Here is a 14,149-nt window from a genome sequence, read left to right as displayed (position 1 = left end):
GTAGGCTGCTTTGTGAAAAGCTTCTGGGAGCTGGGTCTGAAGGAGTGCTGCTGGAACGAGAGGTGCTGACCTAGGCATATCACAGAGGTGTTTCTGTATTAGAGCAGCCCATGGGACAGGGATGTGCTTGTAGATGTGGATAGCCAGTAAGTGGGTGGAGGAAACTGGCATCCTTGGCTGAAAGGTATGAAGAGAAAGACTTTCCGACATCAGGATGAGAACAGGGAATGAAGAAAGCAAGACAAAAACAGATGTGAAAGGGTTTGTAAGGTGTGTGTAAAGATGGTAGCTGAAACCATCTAAGAGTCATTCTCTAGAGACAGAGCTGGGCCTGAACCAGAACACTTTTCTGTAACATTTCTGGGATGTCCCAGCTAAATGCAGCGAGATAGGCTTGCCCTTGCCTCCTCCAGGTGAGATACACCAGGAAATGGTTGAGTATAACTTGAAGATTTCATTATTTCTTTTTCTCCTTTTTAATTCAATGTTTTTCAAAACAATTACTGAAAAAGAGTAGTGCTTACCTTCAGTCTTAAGTATCTGAAATTCAGCCCGGACTTCTCCAAGTAGAAAAGTGGGAGTAATTTCAGAGGTGCAGTGAAGCTGCAATCACAAGAAGGAGCTAGAAAAGCTGTGCATGTCTGGAAGCCCAGGAGCTTCCACTGCCTGCATAATAAAAAGTAATAAAGTTACACTGCTAACTTTTGGCCCCTGAGTTCAGAAATACTTCTCCGAAATGTGGTTCAGCTTATAAAGTGTTTAATTCTGTTGATGTGGAGCTTGTGATGAAAGCTAGTTGAAGGAACGTGCGCTCCCCAGTCCTTGCGAATGTGATCAAAACAACTGTGCTCCGAGGGACCCAGCTGCATGGAGGGTAGGTGCCCAAGGAGGGAGGCTGCTGGAAGGGTGGGCAGGGTGGCCTCGAAGGTGGCAGAACTTTGCAAAATCCATCAACCGCTTCAGCATCTGGCAGGATTTCTGTTGAGCAATAACCACAAGCTAAATTTGCCATATATAATTCCTGAGAGAAGCTAGTGGTAACTGTTGTTTTGACTTTTGAGCATGTTCCTGTGAAACTGCTCAGATCTGAGTTGTAGTTTGGAAATACTGCTGTATCAGAGAACTAAAATGAATTTACCTTCAGGGTTGTCCCCATGGTAAGATTGTCGTAAAATTTTTAGCCCCTTGCACTACTAAAGTGCAGAAAATATAATTAAGCCTGTTTCTCTTGCACATCTGTTAAATGCTTCAAGTGTCATTTTAGCATATATTCAGAAGTAGTGAACTTTGGATCATTATATTGGAGTTAGGATATTCCAAAGAGTGCGTGCGAGCGTGCATATGGATTATACTCCCCTCTGTGAGAAGGCCCACGTGTTGTAAGAGCCATTCGAGCATACTCAACAGTGCTTTCATTTTGCTGTGTGTTGCACTCGCAGCTAGTAAAATACATTAGAAATAATTTCATTTGTTGTCTTTGCTTTTCTTTTGCTTGTGGTTGGAACATTAAATGCTTTCCTTATAAGGCTTACATGCTTCACCTTGCATGTGCCAGTGGCTTAATAAGAACATCTGCTGTCTTTCTGTAGCAAATCTGATGATTTTTCTATGCACGTATATTTAGTTGTACATATAAATAGAATCCAGGCACTGTTAGATGCATATGAAAGTGTACGTCAGATTGAAATGGTAACATATGAGGTTTTCTGCAGTTCCATTTATGAAGTATCAAGTTAAAAACAAAACTGTGAAGTAGCCAGAAAACTTTATTTCTGCAGCCAAAGGCATATGCTTATACAGCCTACCCTAATTAGGTCTCTGATATATGCTTAGAATGGTCAGTATTTCATGGGTTGTATCTTTGTCTGCAAGTTGCTTTTTCATTAAAGTTGGGCTTTTACACAGTAGAATGTAGGAGAGCATTGCTCCAGATGTCTGGCTCCTTTCACCAGTTTTGTTGCTGTCTACAGCAAAATTTGAGTTTTAACTCTACAGTGCAAATTCCCTTTGAATCTTTGGATGCCCTTAAACAGCGTAGTATTGGAATATGTGTAAATGTCTACAAAGTACGGTGATTAGAGTGGCTGGTTTAAGAGGAGCTATAAAATGCTTCCAGCTGGAGTGCATTCTTGAGGTAAGCTCAAAATACACTCCAAATTGTCAGCACACTACTCAGGAAAAACACAAGAAACAAATCGTCTTTAGTGTGCTTTGCCTCCCCTAATGCACATAAGGATAGTGTAAATGGAAGCCAGTCAATTTTCAACGGTTTGTGTAAAATTGTCCCTAGGTTTTGCTTCTGTGCTTCAGCCTTTGTGAATTAATGCATCACACTGGGTTGTAAGTGTACCTGTGTGTACTTCTGTGGACATAATGTCGTCTATATTTCAGTAAGTATTGTGTATCTGTCTATTAATATTTATATGGAACTGAGAGCTTTGGTTCTTGCAATTTTTAATAAACATTGATGGTGTTACTAGTTTATACAGAGTATTCAATATGCTCCATCAAAATGGCAGCTCTAATTAGGTTCCTTGAATTAGCTAATGGATTTTGAGAAAGATAGCTTACAAAGCTCTTACAGCTGTCCAAGATATTCCTGCCATGGCAGAAAGACAAAAGGCCGCTGGAAGCTATAGACTTTAAAGCTTTAGAAATACAGCTGACAGTTAAAAAAGATAAATTACATTTGTATTTTTTTTCCCGTAAAAGTCCTAACACTGGATTAATGGTATTCTTGTAGTGACCATTCATTAAAAACAATGAAAAAAGCCAACTTTATAGTAAGGATGTATTTTGGCTGTGAGATTTGTGCTTTTCCCTGATGCTTTGCACATGGTATAAATTAAACCTTTTTTTTTCTGAGTTGAGGTTGAGATTTCTACCTCATTTCTACCAAGCCAGGTATTATAAAAACAAACTACATAGAGGATTAGTTGCTGCTACTCTGCCAGTGGCATAGATTTTGAATGTGTGTAACAAAGAGCAAGATATAGTCTCTAGTGGGAAACTTGGAGAGGTAATTCCTGGGAGAAAATGGATAGTTACTTTGGGCTTTGTAGTTTTCAACAAAATACATTTTAGAACATGGGCAGCAGCATCTACTGCGAGCAAATTCTTAGATCCTCAATTCTTCCCACACAAGGGAGCACAGAAATTAAGACTGCACTGAATTGTCACCTTCTCTCCCTTCTGCCTTTGCTTTGTGTGTGCTAAAGGGAATTCCTGAGGGACTCTTGAATGGCTAATTCATTGGAAGTCTGTAAAGTACTTATTATTTCAGCTTTAGCGGTAAGTTTAATAAACTGTAGTGCAAAAGGCAATAGTCTGCAACTGAAAAAAAGCCTAGCAGCCAGTTGCAGGCAGGTGTGATAGCCATTAAGAAACAGAGCTACATTTCCACACAAGAGTTTAGCATTCAGCATTTGCTTTGTTGAATTGTAAAAGCTGCTGTAAATGGAGTTTGGAGGGCTGAAAATCTGCTCTGTGTTGATGTGACCTATCTATTGAATATATGCCAGCTGCTTTACATCAGTAAAGTAAAATACCCCCTCCCAAGCCATGTTGTAATACAAAGTGCCAAAAAAGGCATTTTAAATACTTTGCCGTGTAAATCCAGAAGAAATTACCTTGGAGAGAAGGCCCTCAATTATGCCTCACACGTGACTCCTGCGTGATGGATAAAAGGCATAATTGATATCATCTTTAGTGAAGAAACCAGAAACTGTTGCATTGTCTAGAGGCTACTGAAAATACCAGGAAAATCTGTTTTTCATTATTTTCATTGTGTATTGTTTATAGAGAGTTTGGTTGTTGTCAGCAGCCAAGTCCCTAATCTCCCTGCTTTCCTAGCCCTTCGGAGACACGTGCACATCTCAGATCAACAAGACAGCAGTAAACTGGTCACATGCCAGAAACAGGCATCGCCATTAACCAGCCTGAACTGTAAGGCATCTTTTTTTTATTAGTTAAAATTTGATGATTGCCTTCCTTGGTGAGGCACAATACATTGAGCAGAAAAAAAGGAAAAAATGTCTTTTCTTTGAAGTAAAGATGACAAGCTGGCTACAAACAAGAGAATGTCCCCTTTTTTTCTTTCCTTCCTACTTGATTGCAAATAACAAGTTTCTGTTAGAGTAGCACATACCGTATCCACTGTTACAGTGAAGTTAAACCTCAGTGTGCCTATTTTGTTTCCATAAAGCAACAAATTAGGCTAATACCTCCCATTATTTCTGGCCAGCTGTAGTCAACTGTAAGTTATAAAGGAGATGAGAAGTGGACTGGATTGGAAAGATGATGCTCATCTGAATGTCTAGGCCATCTGCCATGCCAAACAGGAAAAGGTGGTGTATGTCGTGTGAAAGGAGGGAAACGTAAAAGGATGCTTTATGTCAAGCCACCGAGAGATTTTTTTTTAAACAGTTTGGAAAAACTGAAAGTGATACAAATGTGTTGGTCTCAATCCTCAGATTGTTCTTCTGAGGCTTCTGTAAACATATTATGAGCTATTTGGGGAAAGAAAAGGTTAATGACACTGCTAATTCGTATCATGCAAGGTTTTCTTTCCTTCTTTCTTCCTAATGAGTCTGTAGGAACCTAGGAATATCATCTTCTCTCTTTCCACTAAGCTCCTAATGTCAAGAGGTCAGTAGTGATGTTACAGGGTCAGTAGGACTCAATTTACATCCAGACAAATGGTAGTCACGTGCTGCCCTAGGAGCCTTTGACCTTTTGGACAGACGTGGTTGTACTGCTTTTATGTTAGCCTAAAGAATTGAAAGGTGACAGTGTATGTGCCACTGAAGCACAGTTACGACTTTTTTGTAAATTAGATTGACTCGAGGACTTTAGTATGCAAGTTCATATAAACTCCAGCATGCATAAATAGCTTCTTCAGTGTAGTTTGTTTTCTTGCAGTTTATTTGTGATTCTTGACTTTAGTTTATGTACATACGGATCAAGAGAAACATCCGTCTTAACGCTTCTCGTGTCAGCCCGTCCATACAGACCCTCTCAGGATAGTCCTGTCTAAATGCAACTGGGCTCAAAGTCTTCCTCCCAGTCACTTTGCACAGGTTTCCACATCAACTGGCCTACTGGAGCCCCTCTCCATTGATAAAGATGGTAATTGTGTATACATAGGGTATATTCCTGCCCAGAGCAAAAAGCAAGTGTTACAGAGACAAACAAAGCCATTTGCGTGGTTCCGCTAGCTAGAAATACATTGTTCTTAGGTTGGGTCCTCAGCGTGGCGTGTGTACAGCCAAAACCCAGGCTGGCTCTGGCTGAACATCAACGATGATTCCTGAGCCTGCAAGGCGGTATCAGTGATGTCAACAAGGTATTTCTGACAAGTCTTTCATTTCAGTATCACGCATTTACTCAAATGCATATGAAAACAACAAATGTTCATTTCTTCCTAAAGTCTCTTTCTTTTAGTGGTTGACAAAGATGAAAGCTGAAATATTGTAGAATTATGTTCTTATCATTGATTTTCTTTTTATCGCTTCCCACCATTCTTTTTATTCCCTCTTACTATTGAGGTTGCAGAGATACCTTCATAAGCCATGTAATACTTCAGGGTAGAAAGACAAGGGCTGGAACTAAAAGAGTAATGTACTCAAATATTTACTTGTTGTAACTTCAAAATGAAAGTTTTATCCTAAGTGAAAGATACTCTTACATGCTCTGTTGGACTCCCTTATACTGTATATCTTCGCAGACCACTGTGTTCCTTTCAGTATATAAAATTAGTTGTTTTATAGCAGAGTGTGAATGGAAGATTGTCCGTTCTCTTGAGTCTGTGAAACACGTTTTGTCTTGGATTTGTTTGTTAATGGAAAATTCCCTGAAAGAATAAAATTTTCTTTTTTCTTTTTTTTTCTTTTTTCTTTTTTTTTTTTTTTACTTGGAAGCACTACTTGTTTGTTTGGAAGCTGACAGTCAGCTGGGTGAAATCAGTGTTTGAAAGAAGTGGCTGGCAAAAAAGCCCTGTGCAATATTAATGTGTTTAGGAAAACCACTGGAAACAAAATGTTTATTGCCTCTTTAAATGTATGTTTATATACAGCTTTAAGTGGTTCATCTTACTCTGTACATGCAACACTTGTTTTTAATTTTGTATTATCTAGAGAGCTGCAGTAAGAAGTCAGTAATCTAAAAAATGACATTTTTAACCTGAATGATTGAAATCCAGATTAGCAACTCGGAGGAAGAACAGAGGGGAGATTTTACTGTGCAAAACCTGAGCCATATGTATTAAAAACTGACAATTTTTTGATTCTTTGAGAAAAATAACTTGTCTGTCATATTGGCTATATGAGGTTATTACTGTGGTGTTTGTTCATCTATTTCTTCAGAGATGATGGGATGAAATTTCACAGCCATATTTTACATAATGTTAGAGATAGCTTGAAGCTAAGCTGTGCCAAATTATGGTTTCTTTTTTGTTTTGGGATGCCTATTCCATTCCAGCTGCTCCAGTTGAGTGGCTGTTTCATAGCAGGTCCTTTTACAGTCACAGTGGGCAAGGTGGAACCTGTATAGTGCCTCTGATATATTCAGGCACAGGGCAGAAGACAGTGACTTCTGGCAGTTTATGTAGTTGGTAGTACAGCCCCAGCAGCGTCAGATAGAATGATTGCTCAAGCTTTTTTTAAATCTTTCACTCAGGCCAGAAGGCAGCTTTGGTTTGTAAGGATTGTATCTAGCAAAACTACAGAACGGCTGACAAGAATATGTGTTTTCCTCTTTTAAATGTTCATGTAAGATTATTTTAAAATTGTTTTCCTATTAAAAAAATAGTAATCCTTGCAGTGCGTGCAGCTTATTTGGAGAACTGTTGAACTTCTCTTGTTTGTGGCTTGGGATTTTGGGCAGGTTTTGTTACTGTTTGAAATCAGCATCTAAGTCTTTGCTAAACTCTTTGTAAAGTTTCTCAGAGATTTTTTTCCCCCTACGTAGACATTATTTTAAAACTTCCCCCAAAAGCATCAAGTTCTATCCAAGTATCAGCTGCTTCTGAATCAGTCTCCTTACATGTAGCACCGTTTTTGGAAATTGTTCTGAAGTCAGTCGCAAAATGCAGAGTGGATAGCTCTCTTAGTCTTGTCGTGACAGCAGAGAAGCCTGTGGGTAGATTAAATGTTAAAGTCTGGGTACGCGTGCCGGTGGAGGGGAATGGCAAGCGTGTGGTGGCACAGTTCTCTGAAGAACATATAGTGCAGGGAGCCATGTCAGGGAAGTGAGTTGTGCACAAAATTGTAGATATGATGGGGACTGTAATATTTATATCTCCTTAAGGAGGGAGCACTATGTTAAAAGTAAAGCTACTGTAAAAGAAATCTGTCTGCTATAGTTACTAGGCTTGGTGAATAGCTTCAGTAAGTCTCCTTAATATAAATTGACTTTGATTGGAGTATTGTTCTTATATTTCTTCTGTAAGTTCAGGTTCCTTTTCAGTATAGTCATGCATCTGAAACATTTGAACTGGTATTCATCTGCTGTTTCCCTGTCTGAGAACTGCTATCTGATCAAACCAATATTTTTTAATTATGTATTTATAGGCAGATGGGAGAATAGTTTGCAGTCAATGTATGATCTTCTCTGCAAATCTTGGAAAATTGTGTTGTTTTTTTTTAATATTGCCTTATCAGTTTCTTTTTTTTATTACTGATGACTTCATTCTGTTTGAATTCAATGCTTCAGTTTCTTTGGGGTAAACTAATAGATTATGTATGCGATATTTGCACAGTGCTGATTGAATTCATCTGGTGAGTTTGAATGTGGCTCATATATTCACATAATTGTCAGGAGCCAACTTGAAATTCAGAACTGTTTCATGAGCATTGCACAGGGCATCATATTCATCTCACATTACTTTTGTGGTAAGCTAGCATACAGCTTTTTCAAAAGCCAATGTCTTTTACATTTGTGCCTATAAACAGTGATGGGGAAGGAAAAAAAAAAACCTGTGGAGCTTTTAAACTGTTTCCTGAAAAAATGAAGCTGATGTACTGACCGACCCTCTTCCAACCATTCCCCCCACCTTTCTAACACATTCTGAACCTGCTGACTATTTTTGACCAGGCTTGACAGGTGATTCAATTTTCAAAAGATACTGGATCACTAAGCTTCATGAAAGTAAGCAGCCTGCGAGAGAGACCCAGATGAATGCCCTTGCTTGGGAGAAATGCTGCAGTGTAAACTCAGTCCCATTATCGGACACCAGAGAACCCACAGGAGAGAAGCACAGGAAATCAGACTTCATGGAGCTGCTTGTTTCCACAGAGATTATGCTTGTGTTTTCGCACTAATCCAGATGGATAACTTTCCATGTGCTGCTATCTTTCATTCAAATGTTCCTACTCATTCTCATGGTTAGGGTTTGTACTTTAATACGGCATGGCAGAGGTTTTCCAAAGAAAAAGCTGTCAGACCCAGTCTTTTAATATATATAATGAGCTTGATTTCTGCAACACTGACGTCTGCTTGCTGGCTCGATAGGTTTAAGCAGAAGGAAGTTCACCTGCAGGAGATCTGCAGAACGGAGCTAAGGCTGCTGTAACTGCCTCTTACAATATATCAATCTCAGATTTCATTTTAAAAGGGGGGGGGGGAGGGGGGAACCAAACCTGTATGCTATTTTCAGATTACTTCTTCAGCCAAAATACCTGGAGGTAGAAAGTGGGTATGTGGCCATTAGGCCACTGGTGTCAGGTGCTAATACAGTTTGCACAGAGCTGCAGGGAGCCAGATCGGCTGGAGTCAGACTAGACCCCTTCCCTGTGTTTCAGCATTTCCCTCTCTTAGCTGGTGCTACTTGGGGTAATGATGTTGGCAGAGCAACAGGGCCAGTACTTTGGACTTTATCTGTATGTTAGCAGCCCTAATTAAACACTTTATCTGTACTCATAAGTAAAGGCAGGGGATTTCACAGGTATTGTATTGCTCATGAGCTGTGGACCAAACTTCACTGTTCTAAGTGATAGCCCCCATTAGCTAGACCTCAATTCCAGTGTTTTGCAAACTGGAAATGGTTTTCCACTATTTGACAAGAATTCATGCAAGAAATAGAGACATTTATCTGTGGCAAGAATCAAGGGGAAAAGGGGATGCACTTTTTCTTTGCTCAGTAGTCCAGAGAGTTTGTGCAAGCTTTCTGCACTGTCTTGGCAGATCATGAGAAAAATTTTGTATGCTCTGGAAGAGTTCAGTAAGTCAGCCAGAGAAGCTTGAAACCTCTGGGACTTCATAGGGTAGAGGGGCTGGATAACTTAGGATCCAAGGGAAGGCAAGTAATTTAAGTGATTTTTTTCATGGAAACCTACTGATGCTGCAAGTAAACATTTCCAGTCCTGGCTGCATATTCAGTTACATGTGCACCCTACATGGAATTTCCCTTCACTAGTAATTAATTTCCAAACAATCCAGATTGCTGTTAGATACTAGAAACTGCTTATTGTTGCACTCATAGGTTTATGTCCAATCTTTTGTATATGCTTTCCAAATGCAGTTTGCTATGCAAATCCTATAAAAGGCTTCCCTAGATTCGGGCATGACAGGCGTGACAAGATGCTCCACAGAGTCTGTCCTCATGTGAAGAAATCTGGATCTCTATAGCCCATTGTTGGTGGGGCAGAGTTGAGGTTGCAGATTATGAGACTGTGTGATGATGTGCTGCAATAACAATGGTCTGAGTTTAGGACTGGCCACAAATAAATTATGTGACAATTCCCCATGAATATCAGTAAATGCTACTGAGACATACAGTCAGTATTCACCCCAGTGCTGACTAGAGCGGGGCTGGAAATAGCTGCAGGAAACTGAATTTATTCGTGTCAAATGTGGCTGTATTCTTTTTCATTCTTAGGCATTTTCAGGTTTATATTTTTTTTTTTTTATCCTTCCAGGTATAGCTTGAGCTTCCACATTAGTACAAGTCCACTGTAAGGTTTTGGAAGGCTCACCAGGGTCAAAATCTGCAAAGACGGGCATGTGTTTAACTTGATAAACTAAGCAACTCCGCTAGTTTTACCATGGCAGTTTGCAGTGTGTGCAGTTTAGCATACAAGTGAGTCTTTGAGGATTAATAAATAGATTACTGTTTAATTACCACTTTAAAAAATAGTGTCAAGATTTGATGGTACACTTTCCTGTCTCTCTTGCCTCCCATATATTTTCGTGGCTGATGTCTGAGTTCTTTGTTTAACTGGGAGGGAGGCTGATTTTTGTGAGATAAAACTTCTTTCTGTGCTTCTCTGTGAATATAGTTTATTCTTTACCTTGAACAAATGTAATTTTAGGGTAATTTCACATTTAGCGTGGGAGCAAAAGGAAACTTTTTTTTTTGCCAGCTTATCATCATCATCATTATTATTATTAAAATATGATAGCCATTTATAGCTGCTCATAGGAATGTTAAAAGTTTCCTTGTACTCCCCCATCTGTCTGCATCCATCTGTTGTCTCTTGTCTGGTACTGGAATTGTTAAGTTCTTGGACAGGGACAGCCTTTTTTAAAAATGGGGATCAAGTTCACAATTAGTAGCTTTATTATTACAAGAAAGCTAGACTAAGAGTGATAATGGGCCATGAGCACTATGCAAATCAGGAGATTCAAACATTCATAAGCCATTTGTCTCAAGTGTGGCAATTCTGTGTTTGCGCTCATATGGGTACCTGGTAAATGTTAGGTATGTGTGTACATATGAGTTTTATTTAGCATTTTTTATTTTTCTCAGTGGCTGCGCAGGTGGTGGGAATGCTGATCGTATCCAGAAGTTACGGAAGGAGTACCATCAGGCCAGGCGAGAAGGCTTACCTTTCTACGAGGACGATGAAGGAAGAACACAGCCATCTGATTATGACCAGCATTGGGTGGGTACACAGTGTGATGCAAAGTGCTTTTGCAGCATTCAGGGTTAGCAGAAGGTGCTTATTTGTTTGTGTTTTCCAGAAATCCTATGTCATCTTAACATGAATTTGGGAGGCTGGTAGAAATGGAGAAATCCTTAATGCCAGCCCACCAAAGAAAACATTGATAATATGGAAACTTGGCTAAGAATAACTTGCCTGTTCACTCTGTTTGATTTAGGCCTGGGTTTCCTCTCTGTAGGCACAAGATACGCAGTCACTGCCAAACTTGTCACGTGTGGTAGCATCAAGGCTTTTCAGCAGGATTTATGGTACTCTGGCAGTTCATTCAATGACTCCCTGGGTTATCGAGAGCATTAGAAGAGCAGACTCTCACTGTGCTTAGCTGTAAAGCAAGTGGGAGGAAACTGAGGCATGTGTGCTCCTACCCTTCGTTCTGCACACCAGACAGTAGCAATCTGGCCTTGATACATCCTGAGTAACTTCTATAAAATGAAAAATGGAATAATTTGCCTCTCTCCCATTAAAAGATCTTGAAATATTCTACCAACACTATAGAACTGTTACAGACATGTTGTATTCCCTGTTTTACATCTAGGAGTCACACTAAACAGGGAAGTATTATCTACCCCACTACTGAAGAGTAAGCTATGGTAGAACCAGCAATTAAATCAACAGTGCCAGATTTTTTAATGCTTTAAAAAAATGCAACAGCTGTAATCTATGGGATAACAACTGTGGTACTTAAGAGCTCCACCTGAGCAGGTTTCAAAGTTGGACTCTGTCTCTTTAGAAGTAATTATAATCAACCAGCATTCAAAAATGTAACTTTGATAAGATGCAATTTATGCTAAATTTGAAATTTTAGTTTAAAAAGAGGCAGAATTATGTTAAAATCTTAAGAATCTAAATACACCTGAAGTCTGAACTAACATTGTTAATGTCCTCCAATGTTAATGTCCTCCAAACAATCAGTGTGAATGCTGAAGTGAAATCTTCAATGATTGGGGTTGTAGTCAAAAAAAATCCTGTGTGAGACTAGATTTTATTGCAATCACAGAGAGATAGACTTAAAAGGGGTGTTTTTACATAAATTATCATATATATTTGTTCATTAACCCAAAAAAAGTTGTTATATATATTATTCTGATTCAGTTACCAAAGTGTTGCTCACCTTCAGCAGAATAGCTCTTTTCTTAGAACAGTTAACTTTCATCTACTCTCTTAAAGTTTGTGACTCAAATTTGGGACTCTGTAGCTGCCATTCTTCTGAATAGCCTTTGTAAACTAAAATGAGAATATACATCAAATGTGTCTTTCTGTTGAAATTGTATGGCGTGAGTGTCTTGACAGAGGTCCTAGACCAGGCCAGTGGTACCTCTTCAGCAGCCTGAGGATTTCTACTGCTTATCTGAAACTGGTAAAGCTTTATTAATCCTCAGAGGAGGTTGAGATTTATGGTCCAGTGTAGTTTCCTAAGATTCACAAAGGTTTCTTCTAGATAATCCTTTCTAAGCCTTTCCTATTAGGTATAATGCCCAGAGATTACTGATTTCCAAAGCTTTGCTTTTTCTGTGAGGCAAGTTGTCCTTAATCAAAGCAACTGAAATGGAGCTTTAAGTATCACAATCTTGAAGTGATTAATAGTAGTGACACCAGGATTGTTTTTTGGGTTTTGTCCTTCCAGTGCAGAATATTTTTAACTGTTCTTGTGAGGAATGGCAGTCTGCTCAAAAAACAGAGTTTACCTTGAGGGCTTTAACACTCTGAAGTTTGTTGCTGCAGCAGTTCCTCTTGTTGAAGTGGTTTACAAATTTCAGAGACTTCTGGTCTCCTCACTGCAACAAGATCATCCATTGATCCATCCAGCCTTGCATTCCTAGGCACTGTCTTTCAGTCTGGAAAATACTGTGGCCACAGCTTGCTCTTTTTTGACTCCTGGCTGAAATTTCTACTCTTACATGTAGTTTTACCCTTAAAATACATATGTTACATCAATCCATTCAGACAGAAAAGAAGGAACAAAAATAGAACCAAATACTAAAAGGAAAACAAATGTCTCAAAGCATCTTGCCAGGAAAATCCTCAAGGTATTTTTTAAGCCATGTAGTCTTTCCCACCTTGGGCTGCTGACCCTCAGCAGTGCTGTGGTAACACAGATTGAACAACAGCTGATTTTTCCCACCTTTACTCATCAGTGAAGAGACATGCTGATGACTAATTGCATAATTGTAAATAAATAAAACTCACTCGAATCTTCAGGATGGCAGGTCTTTCTTTAAGGAGTTGACAGACAGCTGAGGAGGAGGAAAACCTTCTGGTATAAGTTTTCTTCCTTCCGGCAGGAGGTTATTGCACCAGGGAAGCTGCATCCTGAAAGGAGATGCTGGGTCTCCCTACATATTTTTAATACTCAATTAGTTCTTTTTATACTTTTGTCAGTCAGCTGTTTTACCTAAGCCAGCTTTCCTATAAGATAACTTTCTAATGCACAGCAGCTGCTGTAATCACTTCCCACCATCTCATGAAACATGCAGATAAGTTGGGAAATAACAGAGGATAATTTGAGAAGACGCTATCCCGTCGCAAATCAACAGCTTCAGAAATGGACCCTGGGTCTTGTCTTCCAAAAAGTATCTGAGAACTCATGAGGCAAATTTCTATCTGATAAAGCTGACATTGACGAGTGGCCTTTAGCTGACACTGTAATGGGACAGAATTTCTAATAGAAGGGGTATTTCTAACAATCTACTTTTTTTAATGTGGGATAAATCAAGTTAAAGTGCAGAGCCGGCTGAAAAGCTAGCATTGTGAGGGAAAATGATCTCATGACAGGCAATTGGGATCCATAAATGTTTTAAAAATAAGGTCAAAAATCCATTTTAAATAGGCCTGCTATTCTCTCATCATCCATTCCTCCCCCCTGCATCCATTTTCCAATTCTCCTCTGTTCTTCTCATCTGTTGCTGGATGAATTTTTCGCTCTCTTGCACCTTCATTCTGCTCTCCCTTCCCCACAGTCTGTTCTTTTTCTTTTTGTAAGTAACTGAATAATTCAGTTTAGTGTGTCTCCATAAACAGACACATGTATACAGCACTGTCTGTGCTATAGAGCCAGATCCTTTGAAATTCTTTTCCAGTTCCTTTATGCTTTGGTTTGTTGTTGAGTTTTGCATCCTTTGGGCTGCTCCCCACCCCTGCCCCCACCCCTCTTTCAGATTTATAACTAGGATAAGTGGATAAGCCAAATTCTATAGGGTAGATCACAAGGC

General features: G+C 39.3%; 1 protein-coding gene across 4 annotated transcripts in view; it reads left to right on the top strand.

Annotated features, from left to right (window-relative positions):
* PARD3B (par-3 family cell polarity regulator beta) overlaps positions 1-14,149 on the top strand; it is a 413,251-nt gene that overhangs the window by 350,781 nt on the left and 48,321 nt on the right. For all 4 annotated transcript variants that reach the window (XM_055718425.1, XM_055718428.1, XM_055718426.1 and 1 more), the window contains one exon: positions 10,745-10,880. In XM_055718425.1, coding sequence (XP_055574400.1) covers positions 10,745-10,880 — 136 coding nt within the window. The remainder of the gene's footprint in view (positions 1-10,744; positions 10,881-14,149) is intronic.

The sequence above is a fragment of the Falco cherrug genome, chromosome 8 (genome assembly GCF_023634085.1).
Source record: "Falco cherrug isolate bFalChe1 chromosome 8, bFalChe1.pri, whole genome shotgun sequence".
In the NCBI taxonomy this organism is placed as follows: domain Eukaryota; kingdom Metazoa; phylum Chordata; class Aves; order Falconiformes; family Falconidae; genus Falco; species Falco cherrug.
Note: the sequence above shows the minus strand (reverse complement) of the source record. Positions and strands in the feature narration are given on the sequence as shown.